Genomic DNA, 27911 nt, shown 5'->3' on the forward strand with positions numbered 1-27911 from the left:
TTTAAATCCCTGGAAGACGGAATATACATCCATAGCAGATCCGATGGAAGGCTCTTTAACCTGGCACGTCTTAAAGCCAAAACGAAAAGGCGTCGTATATTGATAAGGGAGCTGCTGTTTGCCGATGACGCGGCACTCGTATCTCACTCACAAGGAGGTCTACAGAAGCTAGTGAACGCCCTAGCAGCTGCTTGTCAAGAGTTTAGCCTTACTATAAGTCTCTCTAAGACCGAAATCCTGGCACAAGACGTCGCAGAAATACCTATAATACAAATTGGGAACCACACCCTTTCAGTGGTGCAGGAATTTACCTACTTGGGTTCAACAATTGTCAGTAACCTAGACTTAGACATCGAGCTGACAAAAAGGATAGGAAAAGCTACCACAGCATTGGCAAAACTCTCCAAGCGCGTCTGGGAAAATGGTAAATTGACCACAGCGACCAAAATCCTAGTCTACAACGCCTGTGTTGTGAGCACTCTCCTTTATGGCAGTGAGAGCTGGTCAACATACATGTACCAAGAGCACAGATTGAATAGTTTCCACTTGCGCTGCCTGAGACGCATAATGGGCATCTCTTGGAGGGACCATGTCTCCAATCAGGAAGTTTTAAGATTGGCCAATATGAACAGCATGTATGCTCTCCTGACACAAAGAAGATTACGCTGGCTCGGACATGTCACCCGCATGCCAGATGGCAGAATCCCGAAAGATATCTTATATGCTGAGCTTGTGGAAGGAGTCAGACCCAAGGGCCGCCCAAGACTAACATATAGAGATGTCTGCAAGCGAGACATGAGAGCCTCAGGCATCAGCGAAAGTATGTGGGAAAACATAGCCAAAGACCGGAGTGCATGGAGACAGACTGTGCGTGCTGGGACAACCCTTGCTGAGAACAAAAGAATTGAAGCGGCTTTAATCAAGAGGGATAAAAAGAAAGCTGCCCTGTCTGCTAGCCCTAAATCAGAGGCATACACATGTACGAATTGTGGCAAAGTCTGCCGTTCTAGAATTGGCTTGATTAGCCACACCAGATTCTGCCCCGTCTCAAGATTAAGCCAAAACCAGTGACTCATTTGGGCGCATCCATTGCCTTTCGAGACAAAAGGAGCCATATATATAAAGTATTAAATTAAACCATTCTATAACTAATAACAGATTTCCCGCGGCCTCCTGTCGATTTAAAAATCTCCTGAAATTGCAAAATATATGAAAAGTCCCGGAAATATCAGGAAATTATTATAATCTTGTGAAAATCCATACCAATCTCCTAAAATATACAGACGAAAATTCTTTTTTTTTTCACTCTTAAATTACCTAAGATAACTCTCTCCGTCCGAGTTGCAAAGATAAAAGAGTGATCTTTCCATTGTGTCCACACTCTTGAGCGTGCTCTGTCGCTTCGATAGTTACCGGTACTACAGAGTAGATTACCCCCCCCCCCTTTTTTTTTTAACGTGAGGTAGAAATAAAAAAAAAAATCATATTGCAACGGTCCTGCCCTGCTATGTTGTGACCTACGTGTTCTCCCCCCTCCCCTTTGTTTTCTCGTGAACTATACACAGAGTGATCTTTCCTTTACTTCTTGTTTAAACTGTTGAGGGAAGAAGAGAATTATATATATAGATTTTAACTTTGAATTATTTTTTTCCTACGATGTCACAAAGTCTTTCTCCAGTTGTCTCGGTAATTGGGCGAAACCCCAGAAAATTTTCATGCATTTCAACACGAGGTTTTAAGAACCATAAAGTGCAGAATAAATTCCTCGTAATACAAAAGCCATTGATGATGAATCTTTTTCAACGTGCCTTAAATTTTTGATAATGATCATCACGACTGTATTTTTGGAGAGATGTGCATTGTCTCTACAATCATCTGGCATACGCAGATTCGGAAGTGAGCAAAAATGTATCCAACACACCACCAGGACAAAATGAAGCAACTCAGCGCTGAATTGGAACCAGTGAAATCTGCCCATGTGGAGTGTCACCAGAGAGTGCTGACCATTGAGCCAAAGTTCTTCACTGAGACAAAGTGCGATGAAGCTCACTGCTGTGACGATGATGACTGCAGTAATAATTGATAAAGCTGGCGCTCAGGTGTGATCACCACTGCTGTAGCAACGAACCTCAACGAAGACGTCTGGACCCGTCACCGTAGCAAGACCCTTAGAACAGGGGGTTCTCAACCTGTGGGTCGCAACCCCTTTGGGGGTTGATTGACGATTAGCCAGGGGTCGCCTAAGACCATCGAAAGAATTGTTTGTGTCCATTCTTCTATTGCTGTGTGTGTATGCGGAGGGGGGGGGAGGTCGCGGCAGAGTAGAGGGGTTGTAATAAGGGGTCGCCGAGCCTAAAAGGTTGAGAACCGCTGCCTTAGAGCGTTCGGGGTCGCCACTGTAACGGATGCATGTGTGATCAAATGTAACTGAAGTATTTCTAAAGATGATTATTTAACCTAGATGCGTGCGTACCTTGTTGAGTGTATTATGGTTGCAAGTTCGGTACATAACATCCGCCACAGCAATAACAGGTATCACAGACTCAATGACCAAGTTGACTCAAGGTGAACTACAAACAAACGTTTATTACAGAATGGGCCACAGTCTAGTCTGTCACTATAAAACGATGTTATCCCCTCAAGAGTCTAGCAGTAACTGATTTCTATAAGTCAATCTTAACCTCTAACCCCAAAGTCTATGTCGTCATTCTAAAATATCCGTTCACTGTCAGTACATTAAAGTGCGCCACCCAACTTACTAAACCAGATATCTATCAGTCCTTCAAAACTGTTCTCTTTACCATGAGGCCCGTACAAAACACTGGCCCCAAAACACCCCAATAGAAAGAAAGCTATACGGAGAGCTCCTTGGTTTGGAAACCACTGCGCAGTTCATCTCATATATTGGTCTAGTCATCTGAACACTCCAACATAACAATGAGAACGAGGAAGAAGAAGAAGAAAGAAGCGCTGAATAGTTTTCTTGAATTAATACAAAATAAACAATCCAAATTACAAGTTACTTATACAATGATTTGAAATAAAACAATAAGGCAGTGTTTCTTAGACATTTCTGGTTGTGACCCCTACTTGACAAAATTTTCGTTCGAGCAATCCATAGAAGCTGGGGATTTATAGGAGTGATGTAGGCTTCAACTGTGAGGTCCGTGAGTTGTTTTTTTTTTAAGAAAGTAATGAAAATGAAACTAAGTCATAATTATAACACAATTTGTCGGGGGTTTTTTTTTTCATTTATATTAATTTAACACTATGTTTACAGTTTAAAATTCAAATTTACATAATGAAATTTCCCAAAACGAGTCCGTTGTTGATTTTTTTATTTTCAGAAATAGTGTTGCCTATAAAACTTTAACCGTTGTAAAAGGTTCTTCCTGGAGATAGACTTGAAGATGCGGAATGTTTACTCTAAAGTCAGTAAGGGGTCTGGTTTCGGGAGGGGGCGTTTTCATCTTCAGAAATTCTTTCTCCTGGCGTCTACGACGTATTTTTCTTTCAGTAAGAAGAGAGAATATAAAAAAACGGGAATGTTGATGCGTTTTCTTTCTGAACGCACTATTCATCCTAGTAAAAAAAAAAGTTGAGGGCCATATTAAGTCTAGTAATTAAGAGGCAGCCCTGGTCAATAGTATTATGCGAGGGTCATTCTATGTAATTACAGCGCACGGACGTCTGTAATGGGCGTGGCCTTTTTAAAGACCATCTTCGTATTAAGTACATCTATGTAGCGGACCATTTTTTTTTTCACACATAAGCCATCACTATCTTATCTTATCTTATCTTATATAATACAGACGTTACTTCAAAAAAGAAGATGATATAATAAAGTGCAATAGTTGGAAGAACTTCGACTATTCTGAGACAAGAAAATCCGGTTGAATCACACTAGCGAAGAGTTTTTGAAATGTTTCTTCAAAAAGTTTTGACCCATATCGTATCATACACCTCTTGCGAAAATGGTCTACAACAATAATAGATCTATGTAGTAGGCCTAAGCACATACTAAGAAGAAAAAAAATGTGTTGACTGATCTGCTTCAGTAAGTGTCATTCAAAACAAATATTACAAATAACCCGCGAAAACTCAAGGCCAGAAACGAGTAGGCGCCTATGGAAAATGGGAATCACTACCGTGCCGATCCATTTTTTTATTATTTTTTCTAAATTTCCAAAATAACTTTTATGTAATGAATATCGTTTTTTTTTTGTTTAAGTTTTAAAGGACAATGGGAATAATTCGAATTATATAAAACATTTAAATATTTAATTTTTTTTTTAAAATTAAACTAAAAATTAGAAAAAAACAACAACCTTGGAGTAATGATTTGGCCGCCCCCTAACTTCGGCCGCCTGCATGCAATCACGGTGCAATGCACACATCGCACAATAGGCAGCCGCAGCCCTGGGCCTACACGACCAGTCCTCTTACCAAGCTGGTCATGTAGGTATAGCATAATGAGCTGAAATAAGATCTAGATATTCAGTGTCAAGTCAGGACCTCCCTAAACGAAGTGAATTAGGTGGCCCTAAAAGGCCTAAATGAAATAAAATTAAAAAAAAGAAAGAAACAGTGAACATTGCCCAATTTATTTAAAACTTGCCTGGTCGTGCGGTATGACTCTGGACTGTCGTTCGGACTTCTCGATGGTCCCGGGTTCATAACCTTCTCGCTTCCATCCACCGTCGTCCTGCGGGAGGTTTGGACTAGGAAGTAAATTATCTTCAACTCTGAAGGAACATCCGAAACATGTAAAACATTTTACAAATAAACAAATCGATAATAACTGAGATTAATGTATCGTAGAAACAGAGTTAGACTAGTTACTGGTAGTAAACATAGGCTCATAATAATAAGGCTTGTCTTCAAGTCCGAAGATTAATGAGGAATGCAGTAGGCTATTTCTTGTGGCTAGGCAGGGTAACGCAGCCCCAGTTGGGATCTACATATCCATATAATCCATATCCAACGCTAGCATAACCTTTGTGCACCGGTAGTCGGTTTAGATTTTCTTTTCGCCGTAAACATAGAGATTAGAGTCAATTGCCATACTATTTCTAGGATTAGCCTACTATTAGCAGCCTACTATCATCTATGTTTTGAGATCTAATCCAAGTTTCGCAATTTGTTCTCAAACTAAACTGTGTGAGACCCCCACCAATTGGAGACCCTATTATAGGCAGTTGCCTAGTTTACCTATGTATTAGGCCGGCCGTGGTCTAGTCGTTCAAGAACCTCGATGAATCTCACGCTTCACTGGGATTCCCTAAAGTCATAGAAAAAAGGAATCCCCTGACGCGCCAAAACGAGGCCGTAATCATTAAATGAATCAAAATGGCGAACGGATGTCAAGCCTGAACAACAACAAAAATGTAGAACGACACAACTTGATTTAATGGTCAGAAATGCGTCATTTTAATTATTAAGATGCGTTTAGTTGTGTTATTCCATGGATGTTTGTTCCTAAAACGATATTGATAGTTAAAGGACTTGATAAATTTGTGAGTAATAATCATTTCGTCGTTATTGGAAATGGGATTTTTGGATTGCATCTCTGTGACTTTAGTCAGTGTCTTCGCTAATCCTGTGATATCCTATCGTCGAATCGTTTTTTAGCTGCATTTGTTCAAATTAGGTCATCAACAACCGTTATTTTTAGATTTAGGTCTAGTTTGTAGAGTCTATATTTCATGGAAATGTTTGCCAGTGTTATTGTTTGGTTAGAAATGTACGTAATCTACAATCAAATCTAACTTGTAATTCGATACCTTAACTTCCTACCAATCAGAGCCTGTCAGAGGATAGAGGGAAAAAAAATGATGCCATAATAGCTTTACTAAGGGTTTCAGTAATGCCTGTTATCGATAATGTTACAAATATGCCTATATGGGCTAGGGTCATTTCACTTCACTTGAGGTGTAGTGGTAGATAATCTATTCTAGATTGACTAGATCTAGCCTAGACTAGATCATAGATCATTTGAATGATTAAGATGTTCAGGATTATCAGGACTCCTGCTAATTCTGTACTAATGTAAGTTTTAGATTAGATTCCAAGATTATCTCATATAAATATAATAATCTATCTTGGTTTATCATAGTGGCATAAGTAATAAGTCCATACCTTTTACTTTTTAGCCCTTGCCTTAAAGCCTTAGCTTTAATAAACTACCTTAATTGAAATTGGCTTAAATAATAAATTATAAATATTGACTAACAGTGTACTAATAGTAACACTATCACAAGGTATAACTATACTAGAGTTAGAGTAACTTAGACTTCTATAATTTAAAGAGCCATTTTGATGATTAGTTGAACTAGTAACTAGATCTAGTCCTAGTTACTAAAAGATTTATCTAGATCTATATTGATTCTATATCCAAAGCCAAAGGTGAAAATATATAAAAATAAATACATCTAGATCTCAATATTTTAAAATTATTAGACTGTATGACTCTAGCTGTAGGTCTATATTATTAGTCGACATAGTAATTATATAAAAATATATTAACTATAGCTGATATCTAGATCAAGTGACAAGTGATTGTTAGTGAAAAATTAAGGAAAGTTTCCTGAGTTCTTATCAAGATTTAAACAATCTAGTCTAGACACTGGAGAGTAGCAGTAGTAATACAGATATTGACATGATAGAGAACAGTTACCGTTGTATAGTAGTGTGTTAAAAATCACATGACGTGAAGAAGTATTATCTTCTTATAAAATACAGACGTTACTTCTAAAAAGAAGATGATGACATCCTACGCGTCATGCATCTAGTCGTCTATGTTAACCAATGGCTTAAATTCCGCCAAGTCATTGGTTTTCTTGGCTGACTCAGGCAAGCCATTCCATGCATTAGTTGATAAAGTGTCATAGACTTTAGGGAATGAACATATTTATTAATTTCTATTTCTAGACAATGAATTTCAGTATTATATTTTTTAACTTGAGTATGATATTACATTATATTCATTTTTTTTTATATGTGTAACAAGGCTGCTATTGATAACAATGACGTTGACCTGTAAATATTTACTACACGTGTTAACATACAAATGAAACAGTGTCACTTCAAATCTAGATAGTTATAACTACAGCCTTGATCCTTATTTAAAATTTCTTAAAAATAAAGAGGAATCTGCATTATTTGCTTGATCACAAAACTAAAATAAACAACTGAAAACATTGAATAAGAAGAGTTTGCAATGCAGGCTCCAAAGTAAAATGACCTTGATGTCCCCCTTTTTTTTAAAATTGCTTTTAAGCAGCTCATCTTTCATGCTTATAACACTATAGTCCAATCTCTTTTGTGGACCGGTGGGGTTAGGCAGTAACTGGGAGAATGTTTCTGTGTTGCCTTTTGTGGGGACTCTGCAAACACAGCTCTGCTTGGGTTGGGATTTGAACTCGAGTCCTATGTTAGGTAGCCAAGCAGTTTGAACCCACTTAGTTTTCATCACAAATTTTAATCAGCACTTTGTTTCCTTTCAGAAATTCGTCTGAATCAAGATTCTCACTTTATGTACTGTGGATTTACTTGTGCTACTAGACACGAATAAAACAATGTGTGTTCCATTCTTCATGCAGGACAAGAGAAGTGACTTGATATTCCTTCAGTGTTTGTAGCTTGTGTCTAAGACTCCATTGATTTCATACTATCTATTCCTGAGGATGGATTTACTAGAGTGTCCTCACTAATTGATGTAGCCATGAGTGCTACTAAAGACACCCAAGAGGTGCCCAAAAAGCCGAGCAGCGAAGCCAAGCGAATCATTCAGAATGACCAGGAGAAACAGAGAAAGGAGAAAATCAAAACGTGTATAGGTGAAATTGCCAAAGAGTTGCCACCAAGTGCAGATCACGTTGATCGCAAGCCAGTGAGTTCATGTTCTGATATATATTTATTGTTTACATGTAAATCTTAAATACAGGTTTTTGTTCACTTTATTGTACATATCTTTCTAGTAAAAGTTTTTGGGTTTTGACTTTTGCATAGTATTTTATATTTTTGTTTGCAAACTGTCCTAAAGACACTTAATTCTCTTTGCTATATTTTTCAATGTTCACAGATTTAAATTTGTTGTGGTTTTCTGGATTGAGTAAACCTCCACCACTTCTTGTTTATTTAGACTTACTTAGACTAAGGTCCTTCCGCACCGTTCGGCGTATTGGGCAGCAAGCGGTCTTCACTGGCAATGTCTGAAGCCTCCTCCCATCTGGTGTCCACTGTTAGGTCCTCTATGAAAATGTGGCGCCAAGTTATACAAGGACATCCCTGTTTGCGCTTTCCTTGTAGTTTATTTTGTTAGAGAACATGTCCTGCAAACCTCATGCGACACTCTGTCAGAACCTCACTAAGTGTTTGACTCCTGGTTCGGCATAGGATTTCCTTGTTTGAGACCCGATCTGTGTAACTCCCAAAATCCTTCTCAGCCATTTTTGTTGAGCCACATTTAGTCTTTTCTCAATATAGGCAGATGACTTCCAAGTCTCACATACATATGTTGCTTGTTAAACCTTGTTAAACCAAACTGAAAAGAGACAAACATGATTAATTATATGTCATTCTGGTATTTCAATGTCATTTTGTTTTAATTTGAAAAGACTTCATTAATTAGCTCTAATCATGTATATAATCTCAATGGGATATCTTTTAGTTAATTTCTTGGTTGATCAGAAGAAGATGGTTGCCTGGTAGTGTTGTATATGCTGTCTGGACTGTCATAATTAAGGTCCTGGGCTCAAACCCAGCTGGCCACCATCCTGCGGGAGGTTAGATGTAGAATGTAAAGTTTTTGATTCTGAAGGAACATGTGAAACATTTAAAACATCAGTTTATTAAGATACCATGAATTTGCATTTAAATTAAATATGAGCCAAACTGTAATTTTCCTTCTTTTTTTTTTTTAATTAGGTACCTAAATCATAGACTATTGTATTAATAACATTTCAGAGTACCCTATCCATTGTTTCGCAAGCCAAAGATTACATTAAAAGTTTAAAAGAAAAAAATCAAGCTTACGAAAAGAACTTCTCAGTTGCAGAGCGTAAGTATCATAGATTTTTATCTCCTGATCAGTGATTTTAATGTACTTTATTTTGAAATATAAGACATTCATTTGTAACAAAACCTGTTTAAAATTGATTGAGACATTTTTGTGTCTTATACATTTGTATTTACAATTCTCTAACCTCAAGTGCCACTTATCCTTAATGGTAAAAGTGTTTTGGTTTTTCTAATGATGACGATGTTCAGTGGTTTAAACCTATTCTTTAGATGAAGTAATTGTATCTTTACAGAGGAAGAGTTGAAGAGACTGCGAGAGATTCATGCTGCACAACAGGAAAAAATTAAACAGCTGGAAGAAACGGTCAAAGCTTATGGTCAGTGTAAAGTAAAACTGTTAAATTCTGTACACTTGACTCATTTTATTTTATTTATATGAGCTCACATTCTATTTTTCTTTTTTAATTTTCAAATTCTAGTTTTGTTATCAAGAAAAACAAAACAATTTTGCTTTATCCTTTCAACTCTGTCGTTCTATATTTTACAAAATGTAGCTTACATAGAATAACTCTTTTAGTAAGTAGTAAGCTGAGAGCAATACAAATAACCTGCTTTGACCCATCCTTGTTTTCATCTTCTGTATCCACTACCTTCTTTGTTAATGTTGTGATGTATTCTGAAAAACATTTTAATCCCATGCCAGTCTAATCAGCTGCTGGATCAGTCCAAACATCAGGCAGTCAGCAAAACTATCTCCTCTTAAATTAGAAATGTTTAATTTATGTAGAAGGGAATATGTCATCGTTTGTCTGTGTTGCTCAATTTATAACATAATTCTGTCATAATTTCTTAACACCAGCCATTCTTATGGTTTTAGATGATAGCAGACTATACTATTTCCTATTTCTACTATGTACCCTGATGATGCATTATAATTAATATTTTCTTTAAATTAGATGAACAGTCTTAATTGATATAGTTTTAAGTGAGTCCGATATCCTATTGATCAAGCCTATTTAAAAGTATTGTGCTGTGTGATAATTCCATATGTTAAAAAAATCTATTAGATTGTATGTAATAATGGAGTTAAGTTAATTTGGACATTGTTTTAAAATAAATGCTTTTGTTTATTCAGACCTGACTCAAAATAAGATTCTCATTTTATGTGATAGAGCTCCAAGTGGAATTAAAAATGAATTTTGTTTGTCCCAGCAGCATTAGATAAAGTTATCAAAAACAAGTCTACCGATGAAACCAATCCTACTCCTAGCTCGGAGGGCAGACAAGGCAGGCCAAAGACAATCAAACTTTTGGAAAAGGAAAGACATGAACAGATTCAGGTATTTTTGTTAGACTTTGGTGTTGAAAGTTAATATTCTGACATGATTTCGATCCAGGCTTGCCGACTGGTTAAGTTTGGGTACAGGCTTACAAATAATGATGTGCTAAGTTTGCCTCCATCTGCTTGTTTGATCAAACTTCTTCTCTTATCTTATATAATACAGACGTTACTTCAAAAAAGAAGATGATTACGTCCTAGTCATGCATATTAACCAATGACTTAAATTCTGCCAAGTCACTGGTTTTCCTGGCTAGCTCAGCTTCCTGGCTAGCTAGCTTCTTTCTGGTAAAGATCCAAGCATTAGAATCATTAAAAATTGTTTAGCTTTCTGGGGTTAATAAGAAAAATAGTTTTGAATCAATTTTAAGAAATTAATGCCAAGTTATTGAGGTAATTTGAAATCTCATTATCATTTGTGTGCGATTGAAATAGAAATGTAATTTAGCTTAATTATTTATCACAGATTCTGTCTTAGTTATCTATTGAACTTAGAGTTAATCTATTAATTGAACTTACTTATTTATTACTCATCCTGTTTTAAAGTTTAACTATTAATTGAACTGTGGTAATTATTAATGAGAAATAGCATACCCATCAAGTTCAATTGTATATAAACTATAAAAACATTTGATTTTATATTATCCAGAAACTAATAGTTGTTTTTTTACGATCTTTTGCAGCCTGCGAATACAGAGTTTAATACTTTGGATCCTTCACTGCCCCTTGTGAGCTCTACCTACGGTCACCATGGCAGTGGAGGTGGAAGCAATAACAGCAACAACCTCCCACCAACCTCCATAGTGCTTCCTGCTGCATCGTCCGGTATCTCCATCATGACGGTGGCCCCCACCATCTTGTCGGTGAAAAGCCCATCTCTTGGGCAGACGCGTAACCAGCAGACAAACAGGTCCATCAGCACATCCTCTGTCGCAGGGAGTACTGCCAGTAGTAGGGTTAACCCAACCTCATCTACTCTTGTGTCCTATATGGATCTGATTGGCAACGATTATGGGTCTGGCAATGCCAGGGTGGACAGTGGGCAGAGTAATTTGGTGTATTCAACCTCTTCAATGTCACTGACATCACCTTCCATACTGTCGACGTCTTCTGGCAACATTATAAGCACTGCTGACCTGATGGGACTCCAGCAGCAGCAACACCAAAGCACCGGCAATGTCAACGGAAGTACTGCCGGAGCCACTGGCTTGGTGGGCAATCTGCAGACGGCAGATTACTCCCTGCTACACCACCAGCAGCAGGGAATTATGAACCTCCATCAGGATGGCTCCTGTTCCACATCCGCCTTGCAGACTCTAGCCTCTGTGGCCACCAGCTCTCACATGGCTGGCTTGACCATGTCCAACAACCAAGGTGTGGGGGCTACGTCCAGCATGATGGGATTGCCCGTCGGAGTGCCCTCCATGTCTCTGGGCCATCTTCACCAACAGCAGGGGTCAATACTGACAGACACGGGAGCAGCATCAACGCAGGTTAGTTATGCACACAGGATATGTAGAATGTTGCTTTTTAAATTGTTATACGCATAAACCAAAATAATCTTACTTGTTTTCAACATTTTATTACCAAATTGATTTTTCTGGTATTGTTTTTATTATGTGATAACAAAAGTCATGTAGGTTTTTAAAAAAAATATTTCACATAAACTTTATCTTAATAGGCATTCATATCAATGTATTTTTTTTATTGAAACAGAAATAGAATGTTGAATTAAGTGACTAATTACTAGAAACCAACAACTCTTTTGTTAGCAAAGATCAAATTAATCTTAAGTCAAGTTTTTATTTAATGGCTATAGCAGTTGTTTTGCAAAAAGATAGTACTGGTGTGAAATATAATATAAACCAAAAGAATAACCTGAATTAGATGAAACATTTGAAATGTATTTGTACATTAATAGAAACGGATAAAGACCAGTAGTAAAGCATTTTTTTCATGCTTTGATTCATACGTTCAAAGGTCAATAATATTTATTTTTTTCTTCAGGCCTGTAAACAGGTTTATATCAACGGCCAGGTCTTGACTTTAAGTGACCAGGGTTTGAGTTGCGGACCACACGGTGAGTCTGACTGCCAGAGTAACATCCAGGCCAGCAGTCTGTGCCAACAGCTTCCTTTGGCCGCCGGCACCAACTTTCAGCAACACCAACATTCGGGCATCAACACTGCCGGTTTGTTGAACCAAGGGAGCTTCAGCCACGCCGCCTCCATCAACACAAACCAGATGACCGCTAACAACCCAAACCAGTCGGTGATCTACACTATAAATGAGCAGGGTCAGCTTGTCCCTCTTCAGTCCTCCTTCAACCAGATCCAGCCGGCCACAGGGACAGGTCTAGATTTTGTCTCCGTCTCCTCGGCGGGCGGGAACATCCTCTCTGGATTTCAGAACACCTCGGCGGGGAGTGGAGCACTAATGCAGCCCTCGCTTCAGCATCAGACTCAGCCCAACTTTTTGACTCAGGCACCCATTGTGTCGTTGGCTGGCCAGGGATCTAATCAGCAGTTCACAATACTTCAAGCCGGACATGGCAACCATTTGTCCAATCAGATCATCCCGAGCGCCCCGCTGTTTATGGCACAACAGAACCAGGTATAGACGTACACTTTACTTTTACTATTTATTTTGTCAGTACTGGCTCAAAATTAGTAAGTAGAGTTAGACATTTTTTAATCTCGTTTACATTAGAAGAAATTAACTAATGACTAAGCGGGGAACTTGATTAACCTTGTGTAAGATGTAATTTAGATATGCCGATGGATGGAATGTATCAGCATAATTAAATAGAAGACATTTTTGAATTTTAATAAACTGTTGGTGTTAACTTGTATTTTATTTAAAAGTAAAAAAAGCATTGTTTTAATCATTTCCTTTTACTTGAGTGCACCAAATAGAAAAATAATTTCTTTTAACATTAAATTTAAAGCATATAATTGAAAAATACATTTTTAAAGGAAACTTTAAAAGACAATATTCCTTTTTTTTAAAAAAAAACAACTTATTTTAATTTTATTTTGGGGCGAAAACTAACAAAACTACATTTTTGTTGCAAAATATTGAGAAGTTAATTGTTTTTTAAATGAGACAAGTGTCTTGGGGGGTATTATTTAAGTTTATTATTTTATTTAATAAAGTTTTCATAAAGAATTTTCTCTCTTCTTTTTCCTATTAAACTTTTTTTCCCTTTAACCCAATAGCTCTTAAAGCAGTAGAATGCACTGTTTACAATAGACACCTATTCTGTTGGATTAGATGCTAGTAGCTGTTTTTTCAACTTTCATTCTAAAATATTACAATACTCTCATCATGCCTTCTTCAGAATTAGAACACGAACTTGGTGACTCTTTTTTAGCGGAATCAAATATGATTTTTTTTTTTTTTGGATAATTTTTGCAACAAAAGTGCTGATACTACAGTCAATTCTTGAATCTTTTGTACACAATCAGTTCGATTGGTTAGAGTTTTCTAACCTGTATTTATTGCATTTTAATAATAATTAATAAGTCTAAAGAGGAGGTCAATGCGACATCATAATTATAGCAATGATCTACACATTTTGCCACATCCAGTGCAGACATAACCATTGTCTGCCAGTGGTCAGTTTAGGTTCTCTTCCAGCCATCTATGTCTAAATTTTATTTAAAGTTATATATTAATATATAAACAACATAAAAGTTATTTTATGTTAGGAATAGAATTAAAATACTACTTACATACCTTCATGTAATACATTATATTCAACATCACTAAATTCTTTGATTTATAAATAGTACTACATGCTAATAATATAATTGTTGTGCACTTTGGCAGCACTAGAATCAAAAGTCAAACTGAAAGTTGCAAAGCAAGAACAGACTACTAGGACTACATAGATCATAGATCTAGATCTTGTAGATAAACCACCAATGGCAACATCATATTTAAGAAATTGTTTCTTTTACACATTCAGTGTTTAGACAGACCTTTTCTTTCACAGAAAATATATTTTAGATTATAAAACTGCTTCCAACTTAGGATAGCACCATCATATAATTATAATAATAATAATAATAATAATGATAATCTTTATTATCCATAAGGAAATTAGGTAATACAATTTGTGCATTACACAAAACAAAACATTATAACTATAAGAAACCAAAGTGTACATTCACACCAGACTCACTCATAATTTACATGTGACAAAGTTTATATCAGATTGTTCTTATTTAATGATTTGATTGCCAGGGGAACAAAATAGTTTTTGTGTCTTGTATTTCTCTTTTGTGATGGTAAAATCACAAAATCCTGACCCAAAGGGTGATTTTTATTTCTGGAATCTCTTTACTAACTTTAGCTTTTTAATGGATGTTTGTCTCAAACAGCTGCCCAAATGGGGTTTTGTTTTTGCCAATGACTTTACCAGCAGCATTTCTATGTGAGCGTGATAAACATTGTTAATCCATACATCTCTTGTCTACTTTTCAGGTTCTAAACTTGGCTGGTCTCTCTGGCCTTCAGATGGTCAACCCTTTCAGCAACATGATGGTCAACAACATGGCCAACACCTTGAATGGGGCCACGGTGAAACTGGTGGGCAATGAGCTGAAGATAGTGCAGCCCGGGGATGGCTCTGCCTCCCAGGGTCCGACTCACGTCATGGTGGATGGGTCTCTTATCCCCATCTCCACCAACCCACAGACGATCATGCCGACCGCCACCGCGCCACTGAGCACCCTAGCGCAGAAGCAACAGCAGCAGCTGTCTTTAGGAGGGAACTCTATACTTCAGGTGGGAAGCAACTTACTAGGAGTAGGCTTACACGAATTATGTAAAACATAATTAATTAATAAATTACCCAAATTGTTTTATCTTGGTCATTGTGCTGGCCACATAACTTTGTCATTAACTGTCGGCCTCAGAAACAGATGAGCTTTAGATCATTTGCACCATATATTGCAAGGCCTGAAAGGGGGAACTACTACTGATGATTTTATTGGGCCAAACCCCGTTATTTTTCAATTTACTATTTATAAAACGAAAAAAAAAAAAGATTTAACTATAAACATGGAGTGATATAATTGTGATCTGTATTCAAGGTAAAGAGAAAAATTTAAGAAAATAAATGTTTAGGATTTAATAATCTCATTAGAGAGTGCGGTGAAATAATTTCTTTCATTTTCTCTTTGCCTCTTTTTTTTTCCTTATTAAAAAAAAAGGGCATTACTTTTTACTTATTATTTACATATAATTAACATCTGATTATTTATGTCTGTATCTAGTTTGATCCCAACAACCCAAGTGCGCCGCCTATTTTGATTAGTGGGCCAGTGACTACTTTTCAAATGGCACCCCAACTTTTAGGAGCCAGTGCCCTGCACTCGCCAGCCCTGTCGACCCAGCATGGCATTCTGCAGATGGCATCGGCTGGAACCAATGTAACCATGGGATCCAGTACCCCCTTTCAGTTAGGAGGTGCCGGAGGCCTGGCTGTAGCCTCTAGTATGGTAGCAAGCACTGTCACGACCAATTCAGTCACAGCGTGCATCAGTTCTCCGTCGGTCTCTGCAGCTACTAAAGGACCAAAAGTAAGTTGATTTTCTGACATATTTTTTCTCATTCATTCATCAAAACTCCATTTGAGTGAGGGCTTGAGAGGCTCAAATCCTCTCTTGCAAAAGCCCTGGACAGAAACCCTGCTGTATTGCGTAATGCATACATTCCACCATACAGGTCGAGAATTTTTGGTTTCCCAGATCTGTCGAGACGGAGATCAGCAAGTCTCATAGAGTCTTGCAGTGCTTATCGTTGGACTGTGATTTTTTAAAAGGCTTAATGAATGACCAAGTGTTTTGTGTTTGTTGCCAGATTTTAAACTCAGTCTAGATGAAGTAAATCACTTAAACAACTGGAGTTCACTGTAACATATTAATTACCAACTTCTTAATGCAACTCCTGCCATTTTAAACCTAAATCAAGATGCAATGTTTTTACCACAAAATTCATCTGAGTACTTAACTAAATGTTGAAAGAAATTGAATTTTTGTAATGCAAGAGTGACAAGCTAAGAGTCTAGCATGTATCTAATGACTTTTATTTCATACTTTGATATTGAATTTGATTTCAGTTAGTCTTTAATTTTATTGAAGTATAGTACAGTTATTTTGATAATATTTGTGGTGTTATTATTATCATTGCCTTACTAACTTTTCCTTTCTGATATTTTAGGGATTGCCTCCTCTGGCCCCAGCATTATCACAGGCCAGTCCAACTATTGGTTCTACTGTGGCCATCAACAGTGGCTATCAAACCATGTTGACCACAGGAATGCCCCAGCAGTTTATTCTGAATGGTCAGAAAATTGTCACCTCAAAAATGGCCACCTCCTCGTTGGCGACACAGGGTTCTAAGTCAGCCCAGAACAGGAAACGATCTCCGTCAGCGTCCAGGGTGTCCCCCATAGCTGCGGTTGACATAACACAACATTTTACTCAGCAGCAGCTGGTGGCCTCCACAGCGTCAGCCATGGTGGCACCCATGCAAACGGTGAAGAGCTCTTCTGGTGTTGATAAATCATGTAAAACAAAATCATCCAAAGTGAGCCGCCAGCAGGCTCAACAGCAGGAGGAAAAAGCTGTGAACCAGCTCATGAAGACGGATCTCTTGGCTCAAGCCACAGCCACAGCTGGTATACTGATGGACTCTGAAACCGGTGCCGGAGACTATGCTGTTAACTCTTCCGGTGCTAACGAAAGCAACTTGAACATTTCTGCAGGCTCAAACATGAATCTCTCCAGTTCTTCAGCTGAGCTGCAGATCAACTTGAAGCATTCTCCTCGTGATGAAGAGGACGACAATGTCCAACTGATCATCGATGAAAACTGTATGAGCGGCATGAGCTCAACTTCACCCGCTCATTCCTCATTCAGCCCAAACATGAGCCTGGGTTCGGCTTTATCTGTGAACACATCATCTTCTGTCTTTACACACGACCTAGGCCTCGGCGGCTCCCAGCATCAGTCTGTGCATCTCCATCCATCCAATGGGGATCTGACGACGCCACTGGTCTCCCCTAACATCACGTCGTCAACTACGATGTCGAAGCAACACAAACAAATTACCAGCAGTCCTATAACTGGTTTGCCAACCATCCAACAGTTAAGCCCACTCAGTTTCACTCCGGTGACCTCCTCAGCTTCCATAAGCAATCCATCAACAACGTCAGAAATGCATATTATGGGGGGTTCATTTCGTCCGGAGGATGTGTTTGCTCGTTTTGCGGCTGAGAACAAGTTAAAGCTGAGTCCGGACAAATTAAGTCCCTATTCTACTTCAGGATCTGGCAACTTAAGTGCAAATAATGTGTTTGATGTGGCTTCGAGCTTGTCGCTGCCCATCTCATCAACCAGCATCAGTGCTTCTTCAGCAATCAAAAGCTATGTCCCCATAGCTCCTGCCCCAGCTAAAGCATCAGCAGCAGCCCCTTTTGCTCAAGACTCCACACAGACCTTGACTTTTATGGAGGCCATGAACCAGGCTTCCCTTGGTTCTGACAAACCAGCTGGAAAATCAAAAAGTCGAAGCAGGAAAACATCGACCCCAATACTACCACCAGCCCCCGTGCCCCAAATAATAACTATAGAGCCCGATGTGCCGACCATCCAGCAGAATGATGGGAAGAAGAAAGCAGCTAATAAGAAGAGGAAGACAAAAGCGGAACTTCGGCAGGAGAAGGAGGAAAGAGAGCGAGTCGCACGGGAAGAGTTTGCAGAGAGAAAACTTAGAGAAGCTGAGGTCTTTGATAAGACGTGTGTGACGACCGTGTCTAAACAAGTCAGCTCTATTGACGAAGACAGTCTCATCCCTGTTTTGAATGAGAACGATGCCGTCAAGGAGCAGATTTTGCATTCTGTGTCTGAGTCGAAACTGCTGAACACAGACGGCAGCCAGATCAGTTTGATGGACATGGTGGACAAAATTGAGATCTTCAATTCTGCAGTGTCAGATGCTGAGGATGGGTTCCAACTTGGGGGTCAGTCGAATTTGGTAGACACTGTCGCCTGTAACACGCTTAGTAAGGAAGACACGGGGGGAGATAAGCCAGACTCCAGAAGCGTCAAGTGTGATGCGGCAAAGAAGAGAAAGGGGGACATCCAGCCGATACCCATGGCACCACCAGGTCAGAAAGCTGACAATAAAAGGCCCAAAAAGCCCACTAAAGTGGAGGCCACCAAACCAATGGGCAATAGTGATGTCTTGATGTTTGGGCTTGGGAATAGTGGCCCTCCGTCTGTTTCTTCAGCATCATCTGACATTTATGCCTTTGTTGACGAAGAGGACAATGGCCTGTCTCTAAGCTTCCTGCAGCAGCCGCCAACACCCGCAGCCAAATCTCCTACGAAGAAAAACAGAAAAAGTAAGAGCGCTAAAACTGCAGTCCCAGAAACTCCAATCAAGCCAGATACTAAAACAGTTAACAGCTTACCCGGTGCCATTGGTAATAATATCATAATGACACGCAGTGAAACTAAAAACAGTAACAAGGCGAGTAACAGTCGTCAGCCGCAGCAGGTGTCTGCGGTTACTAGCAAATCGTCGAGTGAGAATTCGCTGGCAACATCAACGGTGATACCTGCCATGGCAGGAGCTCCACCTGTGCCCTCCCCTTCTACCCTTATAATGCCAAAATCTCCTCCTTCCTTTTCAGCGCTGCAGTCCAAGTCCCAGGTGGCTATGCCAGCACCTCTTACTGTGGTGACAACATCCAACTCTTCACCAATTGCTAAACCTACAATGACTTCAACATTCTCCCCAGCCACCAGCAACAGTAACTCTTTCATGCCCAAGAAGGTAACTCAAAGCTCAGAGAGCAGCGTCCATGCCAGCTTGGAAGAATCATTGATGGATTTTTCTGTGATGGACTTTCAGAGCTCTCCCAAGCTCTCCGAGGCGCATGATGATCATGACAATTCTATTGGGCTGCCCGCAGAAACCATAGCAGATTTTTTCAACCAGCACAGTCCTAGTAAAATGATGCTTAACACAAGCCCTACAAATCTACAGAATGGTGTCTTGTCTCCATCTGATGTGGATCTGCCTGCCCTGAGAACCCCAGCCACACCCATGAACCACAACCACACAGATCCAGTGTTAATGCTGGACACTCAGGATAATAAAGAGATGGTGTCTCTTTCTCCGTCTAACAAACAGCCTCAGTCTCGTATGCACACACCTCCTCCCATGGATCCCAAGTCTCCTGCCAACTCCTTACCCGCCAACATGTCAATAGCCTCTTCCACGCCTGGCCCATCTCTATCCCTCACACAGTCCTCATCATCACCTCTGCCACCACCTGTTATGTCATCCACCAACATGACAAGCAGTAGTCAGAGTAGTTGCATGAACTCGTCTTCAAATGCCTTGCACCATCTAGACCCAACTTCAACTGCTTCCACTCGACCCGAGTCTCCAATGCCATCTTTAAGCTCATCATCCCTGGATGCCCTGTCAGAGATCATTCCTCTGAAACCCATCACCTCTGAGTTGGAGTCTGAAGAGAATGAGAGCTGTGCCCAGAAGCAAAGGAGGCCTACCCCAGTCCAGACACAACCTTTATCCCACGTGCCTTTATCCAGCGACATTGGAATGGTGATGTCATCTATGCCAGAACTTCAACAGAAATCTCAGCCCCAAAGGCCAAACCCGCCCCACCTTCCTCCACAAAGCAGCCCCCATAATTTAAGACCGCCCTCAGCATCCACCACCCCACTACCGTCCCCCAAGCTCCACACGTCTCCAGGGTCAGCCAGTTCTGTTCACAGCATGTCACCTGCTGCTCAGCATGGTCATTCTTGTCAGAAGCAGCAGGGCTCACAGATGGGAGCCAACCCACACATGGAGAGAGTCGCCGTCCCTCCTCTATCGCACCCTCCCCAGCAGGCTCAAAGCCTTTCGCAGCTCTTCCCTGACACCTCCCCGTGCAGCGCTAACTTTGCCTCACCGCCCAGTGGCTCCAGCATGAAGCTGAAACACATGAGTCCATCCAGTGCCCAAGAACAACAGAACTCAAACTTTATGAACTCCCAGAAGACCAACAGCTTCCCACAGACTTCTAATCAGCAGCAAAAGAATCAATATTCTGTGGATAAAATTATAGAACACCCCAACAGCAATCCTGCCGCTTCCTCTCGTCTCGCAGAAAGCTTTAACTTCACCAACATGGGGTCCAACGTAACAACTGCTTCCTCGATACTCCCATCAGGATCCATGCCCCTCACATCCCCCAATTCAAATGGGTTTTCATTTTCGCTGTCTCCTTCATCATCGCAAGCCTCCTCCTGCAGCGGTAACCTGAACGCATCCAACAGTAGCAACAACACTAACAGGGGATCCCTTTCATCTATGCAAACGTCGATTCCCTCATCCGGGGGACACATGTCTCATAATGCTTCATACCTTAGCCCTTTTTTCCCTCCCCCGACACCAATGAGTATCCCAGCTTCGTCCTCGTCGTCGTCAAGCACGCACCATAGCTTGGCTATGCATCCTCTTGGGAATATGGAGATCCAGCACACGAACACCTCCCGGCCGTCGAGTGGTGGATCAGCGGCCACTGCCTATGGCATGGGGCCATCTAGTTTGATGACATATGGCAACCAGCCCAAGCTGGACATTCCGCCTATAGTGAAGTCACCTACATACAACCATAGCACACCCCCAACCAGCAGCAGTGGCAGCAACTCAAACAAAGGCTCAAACAATGTTGGCAGTGGGGGTGCCAGTTACGGTAGTAATTCCAAGCAAGCAATGGACTCTTCTACCAGTAGCAATCGGTACCCTGGTTCAAAGTCTACACCAGAATCTATCTATCAGCAGCAGCAGAAACGCCCAAATACCATTCAGCATCCGCCATCCAGTCATATGGACCCCATGTCCCATCTGTCCTCATCGGCCCATAACAACAGCTTCTTTCCCATGGCTTTTCCAACTGCAGCATCGGCGTCGATGCCGCTGCGGCATTTGCCCGACACCAGAGACATGCCCTCGCGGTCCCCCTATGACTACCCTACTGTTCCCCACCACCCTGCCATGGGATTCCCTCACCCTCATTCTCAGATCCCATCAGGTTATGGGGCACATGCTAGTTTCACAAGAGACTGTGCCAGGCTGGAGACTACATCTCATCATCAGACACAACAGCAGCAGACACAGCAGCCTCAACAACAGCCAAGTCAGCAGCAGCAGCAGACGCAGCAACAGCAAAATCAACAACAGCAGACACAGCAACAACAGAATCAACAGCAGTCTCAACAGTCCCCAAGAAAACAGTCTGTTCCCAAGAAGTCTTCCTCTAGTGCTTCAGTAGGGGGCACCACTAGCAGCAGCTCGACCAACAGTTCCAGCAGTAGCAATAACTCTAGCAACAGGAATACAAATAGTGGCACCACGGGGTCCACCATCAATCAAGGACACAGTCCTGCATCGTCCACGTCAAGCCGTGCTCAGCCTTCACAGCATCACTCTAACCATCAGCAAACCAGTGCTTCCACCTCGAACAATTCTTCATCCTCCTCCTCTTCCCACAATCGTAGTAGTACTTCCCATAATTCCCAGAAAAGAAAAAGTACTTCTTCTTCATCCTCTTCGTCGAAAAAGAAAAACACTGCCTCTCAGCATACTGGCTTCCCTTCAGACGCCATGGATGCCAGTATGTCGCAGAACATGTTTGAGTTCAACTACCTTAACTTCCCGACGTTAGCTCAAAGCATGTCACCGCCGGCTGCTAGGCCGCACCAGACTGATACTCCGTTTTTAAGTGGCATGTTCAATGCCCCTCCGAGGCCCATCTCCAACTCGGGCACTAAAACGGCAGACATGGCGGCATCTCACTTTCCCCTTTCTCACACAAGGGCCCAGAACTCTTTCTTCCAGCCGGGCAGCTTTGGCATGAATTTCATGACAAGTAACCACAGCAATGCAGCGGCTGGCATATCGCCGCACTCCATGGGCGTGCCGCCACACATGTCCTTTGGGCTCTTTGGTAATGAAACTGCCAGTGCCACAGACAACATTACCTCAAATAAGTTTCTCCACTCTAACCCTATACTGCCAGGTGGCCCACATCAGAGCATGGACCATTCCCTGCAGCACGGAGCACATCAGACGTCCTTATACCACAGTAGGCCGCATTCAGCCCAGTCACATGTTATGGCTGCTTTCTACCCTCACAGCTTCGACTCCAGGGGTCACATGGGTCAACCGTTCAACAGCTCGATGGGACCCCCCACCTTTCACACTCCTGGCTTGCCGCCTATAAATTTCTCCATGCACGACGCTCATTAGCATCAGGTGTGTTGTTGTTTAATTGGACACGGTTCATTTTGTTTTGTATATAGGAGTGGTAATCTCTGTGTTCATATGGATTAAGCGTTATGAATATTTCCTTCAATGGATTATAAAAGTGTGCACTTTGTGAATTGTTTTTGCGTATTATGCAACTGAGCTTGCGAATTTATTTTCAATTGTTGTTGGATTATGTAAAGTGAGTCTTGAATTTGTTATTCTTGTGAAAATTTACACATGCAAGCCCATAGTAATTAGTTCGTGTGGAATAAATTAAAAAAAAAAAATGTAACAGTATATAGGTTGTTTTCTTGGATTTATTGCTGTCTGGTGAAAGCAACTGTTTTTAGTGCATTGATTTAATTGCTACTATGAATGCCAGAATTTATCAAGCATCTCTCTGCCTATGATTGCATTTTTTTGTTGTGTGGTTTCTTCTTGGGACATGTAGCGACTGTTTTCTGTTGATGACTCAATGAAAGTGTAAATTGTTGCGCCCCCGTTTGCGTGTTGACCTGTTTGCTAGCTACAAGTGCCATGCTGTTCCTGTTTTGTGGCTTCAACCCCCTACCTTCAGTGTTTCAGTTCTACATTGTATAGTACTAACTCATCAAGAGCAATTGTTGGCAATAGATGAATAGGTCTCATTGTTTCATCGATATATATTATAAGGTATAACTTGTAATTTGTCAACATGTACATTATAGTACACTCTTATATTATACATTTTGCATATTTTAAACCTTCTAATGAAAATGGTATATATATATATCCTATATTATATATAATGTCTTATTAGGAGCATTTTGTTGTTTAATTTGTGTACATAAATTTTCAACAAATAACTCAACAATTTTTAGAAAGTGTACATGCTACTGAATTCAGTTCCATATTTTTTGGAGTGTATATAATAGTCATTTTGCAAAATTCGTCTCCCCAAGGCCCAATTTGACTTAGCTGGCATTGGTTACATTCAGTGTCAACTTGTTAAAAGTTTTGTCCACGTCTTTAATATTTTATGACTTCCAATAAATTATCAGCCCCCCCCCCCCCCCTTCCCTTTTCTATTGAATAGTCTTTGAGTGTTTTTCGACATACACAGTATAACCATTGTATCATGTGGATAACTTTACATATATATATATTGTGTTTGATAATTTCACCATTGTTTCATAATGTTTATGTTAAAAGTGCTAAATATTTAGTGCTTTTGAAAAACTGATTCTGTATGACTTGATCTTGATCTGATGTGTCTTCTAGGCATTCATTTTTTTTTTTTTGGCTACGTAGGAACCAGGATATATGTAGATAAAAATTATCTGATGTAATGATTTCTAGAAACCCTCTCAAAGTAGAAGCACATCTGATATAATCACGCCTGATGGAGGCTCATCAACTTGTAATGTTCCTTTTGTACCCCCCCACCCCACCCCCCGTACCCTTACAGACTTGTACATTTTAGAATGTATTATAATCAGTATATTTGGAACAATCGCTTGAAACTTAGTCTCCACTGCTCATTGTTCATTGATTTTCTTGTATTGCATTGACGGATGTACTATATTATAGATCTTCTGGCCTCATGATATATTCTTCTTACTAAAGTTGTGATTGTTCTTCCCCTACTCTGCCTCCAGTTTATTTTATTTTTACACAATTTGCTTTTTATTTGGTTGTTGACGACAGTTTTATATTGAGGTGGTCATTTTTACTTGCTTCATGCCAGCATGCATTGCTAGTGCCCGGAGTACAAGACATAACAATTTTTCCACGCCTGCATTTTTTCTGATTTTTGAAGTTTTAAAGTGAAGAACTCACAAACTGATGAATACTTTTAATCAAGATTATTATTTTATAAAGAACTTTTCAAGATAGTGTAGATTCTATCTCAGCCAGGAAAACCAATGACTAAATGAACACATGTAATGTGTAGGAGGTAATTATCTTCTCTTTTGAAGCAACTTCTGTATTTATAAGATATAAGAAGAAACACATTTTTCTTATCATTGATTTTCTAAGATAAATATCAGGCGTATTATTTACTTGATTGAAAATCTACTGCTTTCTTTGACATTCTTAAGTTCTAATGTATCTAACATGGTGACCATCTGGTTATACATCTAGTGAAGAAGTGTGTTTTTACTTTAATTCAACTGCTTATGTAGAGGATTAGACCTGGGTTCTTTCAGTTGGTTTCATGATTCTAGACCATCATGTCTGATAAGGTATATATATGTCATTGCAATTCCAATGCCTTTTGCCGTAACATTAACATTGCTGTGTTCTTTTAGTTCAGATGTCTAATAACATGTAGTGGTTCAGTTTATAACTAAAATTTGGTTTGTATCATTTTCTGTTCCAATCATTTGTCGAGCCTAAATTTTAGCGTAACTTGACGGCAAAAGATGTGTGAAAATTGGCCAGTTGGACACGGCGTGTGACCTACTTTTGATATTAAGTCGTGATAATTCTTGTTGTGTGGAGCTGTTTACACGGTGTTTTGAACATAGTGTCCCCGGATGACTGGAGGGTTACAGAACTTGCCTATATCTTTTGTTTTCAGACTTAAGAGTTGTTGTGATGAAACGACTGATATCAGAACCTTTTTTCCTTTTTAGTCTGCCGTCGAACAGCACTTTCCGTTACAATGGTAGAACGTTTTTTGAAAACTCTTCTTTAAAATGTCGGCTATTTATTCTGAGTATTGGCATCCTGGCAAGCATTTTCATGACAGCCATTTTTGTTTCTCCATAGGCAGGCCTAAACAACATATTATAATAAATTATTAAATTTTTTATTTTACACTTTAAATAAAATAAAAACCACGTCTATTTATAATTTTTTTATTCAAGCTGGTCCATTGCTCAATGGGGTACCCAAAATCTGTATTTGTACATATTTGGCTGTCATCAAGATGTCATAAGTTGATCAAGTTAATTGTATAATATTGATGTACATTTGTTTTGGCTGTCTTTTGGCTTCTATTTTATGCATAATATTCACACCACTTTGTTTCAACTATTATGTTTGACCCCCCTCGTAGTAATAGTTCAATTGTACATAGATATTTATCTGTTATAAGTCTTAAATTAAAACCAGAGGGAAGTTTCAGATGAGTGAAGGAGAAAATACACAGAAAAACATATGTTCATTGTAAGGTTATTTAGGTTTAATCAGACCAGACATAAAGAGGAAAAAAAACCCAAGTTTACTGGAATCATTTTCTCACTATAAATAGCTGCAGGTTACATGTAAACAAATTATACATTGTAATGAGTTCAAAAATTAAAGTCACCAGTGGCCCTGAAAATAATGTTGTCCATTTTATAACTTGTTGGGATGAACAATATGAAATGTTCATTTTTAGTTCACAAGTTGTAGTTTAATGGCTTTGTGTGTGAGTGTGTGTGTGCAATTGTAAACCTAGCTATTTGTAAATTCTATTAGTGGCATAAAGACAAGTGTACTTCAAAAAGTTGATAGATCCAGATTGTTACATTGTTTAAATACATTTTAATGGTAGTAATATTGATCTTTAGAAAGCTTCATATGTAAGAAATTAATTTAACCAAAATTGCATTAACCATCAAGTGATCATCATTATTTATGCAATATTATGTCCAGCTATTCAGTTTGAGTAGGCTACTTTTAGGCTGTCAAACTGGTTTCAACCTTATGTGTTGTTTTTTTTTTGAAAACCAAACTAAGTGCTGGATAAAAGGTGTTTTTTATATTTTTTTATCTACTGCACCATTTGCAACTTCAGCATTGATAAAATAAGAATGACCTTTTAGTCTTCAAATCAAATATTTTATGCTACTGACTTGGTTTAACCTGGCCACCTTTCAGCTTGCTCTGAATCAGAACAAGTCTCTCCAAATTTTTCTATTTAGAGAGATACCAATGTTTGGATTTGGTCTGGCTTTACAATCAACTCTAGGTTTTTTTAAGCAAATTAAATAATAAATTAAGGTGTAGGCTGCTCTCTGTACTTTGTTTCCAGGATTTCCACAAAGTAAACAATGACTGTATATAATGAAATTGTTATTTATTTCAGAAGCTGAACAAAAATATCATGTAGGGACGAGCTTGTTAGTTACTATGTTAATATACTGTGTATATAAGTGAAGCCACTAATTTGATGTCAAGGTTGTTAAGAATGCTAAATTGTAGATATGATACATGCATAAACTTAAGATTCTTATATTTGCTAAAATTTTTAACATGATAGGTTATTTTTAGTATTTGTTTGCTCTTAGAGCTAGAGCCAATAGAATCTGTAGCTAGAAGAGAAAGGGAAGGGTGGAGCTGACATTGTTAGTGCTTACAGGGAAGGGTGGAGTCGACATTGCTAGTGCTTATTCCAGCTGGTTTTTCTGTGTTGAAGAGCTCAGGTTGTGCTATCTATCTCTTATTTGTGACCCATGTTGTTTGGTTTGCTGTGACTGCTTGGTTTACATGGGGGGGTCTTCAAGCTCATCAAGTGCTTCATAGAAAGATTCCAATGGAGTTGTTAAGAGCTGGGTTTTTCTGTGTGTAAAAGTGTGTTCATACTCTTGTGTTTTATTTTGTTTGTGAACCAAATATTTATTTATTGACACTTTCTTACCTAGAGCTTATTTTTTTTGAACTACAGGCTTTACAACTGAATTGAGATTTTGAAAAGGGGGAAAATGTTTTTTTGTTTTTTTTTCTATCTAGTTGACTGATGAAATATGTGCTCATTAAATTACATCTTAATGCTAATCATAGTGTTGTTGTTTTATTGGAATAGTATTTTTGTATCTTTGGGTAGATGGAGCTTGTTAGCCTTGGCTGAAGGAGAATACAAATTTAATTCCAAACCTCTACTGCCTTTTGGCTTTACCCAAACATTAACAAACCAGGAGCATCCTTAGGTCCTGCAGCATTCTGTGCTACACCCTGGGGTGCCACTGATCCCAAACTGAATCAGCACCTGGCTATTCCTTCAGACACATCAGGTGTGTAGAGGGGGCGGGGGAGCAGCTATGTGGGTGACGTCATTCTGACCAGGTCTCATGGTTGGCATTAGATTTTTGTATCAGTTAAGGATATGTTGACATTATTGAGTTATTTTTCAATTCTTAGTACTAATTCTCCCTTCCTTTGATAATTAAAAATCATCAATGTATTTAATGTGGAAGTCTGGGGGGTATTTTTTGAGAGGGGGGCATTGCAGTTTAATTAC

At 39.4% G+C, this 27911-nt stretch overlaps 1 protein-coding gene across 4 annotated transcripts; it reads left to right on the forward strand.

Moving 5' to 3' along the window:
- The first annotated feature begins 5306 nt into the window (after nucleotides 1–5306).
- On the forward strand, nucleotides 5307–27448 carry LOC106070886 (serine-rich adhesin for platelets-like). 4 transcript variants are annotated; one of them, XM_056010126.1, is made up of 10 exons: nucleotides 5307–5413; nucleotides 7506–7891; nucleotides 8968–9061; nucleotides 9315–9398; nucleotides 10234–10361; nucleotides 11044–11853; nucleotides 12368–12973; nucleotides 14849–15151; nucleotides 15643–15948; nucleotides 16589–27448. In XM_056010126.1, the coding sequence occupies exons 2-10, from the start codon at nucleotides 7724–7726 to the stop codon at nucleotides 22700–22702; spliced, it is 8613 nt and encodes a 2870-aa protein (XP_055866101.1). In that variant the 5' UTR covers nucleotides 5307–5413; nucleotides 7506–7723; the 3' UTR covers nucleotides 22703–27448. The 4 variants fall into 4 exon arrangements, with proteins under 4 accessions (XP_055866101.1, XP_055866100.1, XP_055866104.1 ...); XM_056010125.1 differs by having other exon boundaries at nucleotides 5338–5516; XM_056010129.1 differs by having other exon boundaries at nucleotides 5338–5516; nucleotides 10237–10361.
- Nucleotides 27449–27911: the final 463 nt, after the last annotated feature.

This window comes from Biomphalaria glabrata, chromosome 14 (genome assembly GCF_947242115.1).
Source record: "Biomphalaria glabrata chromosome 14, xgBioGlab47.1, whole genome shotgun sequence".
NCBI classification, from domain to species: domain Eukaryota; kingdom Metazoa; phylum Mollusca; class Gastropoda; family Planorbidae; genus Biomphalaria; species Biomphalaria glabrata.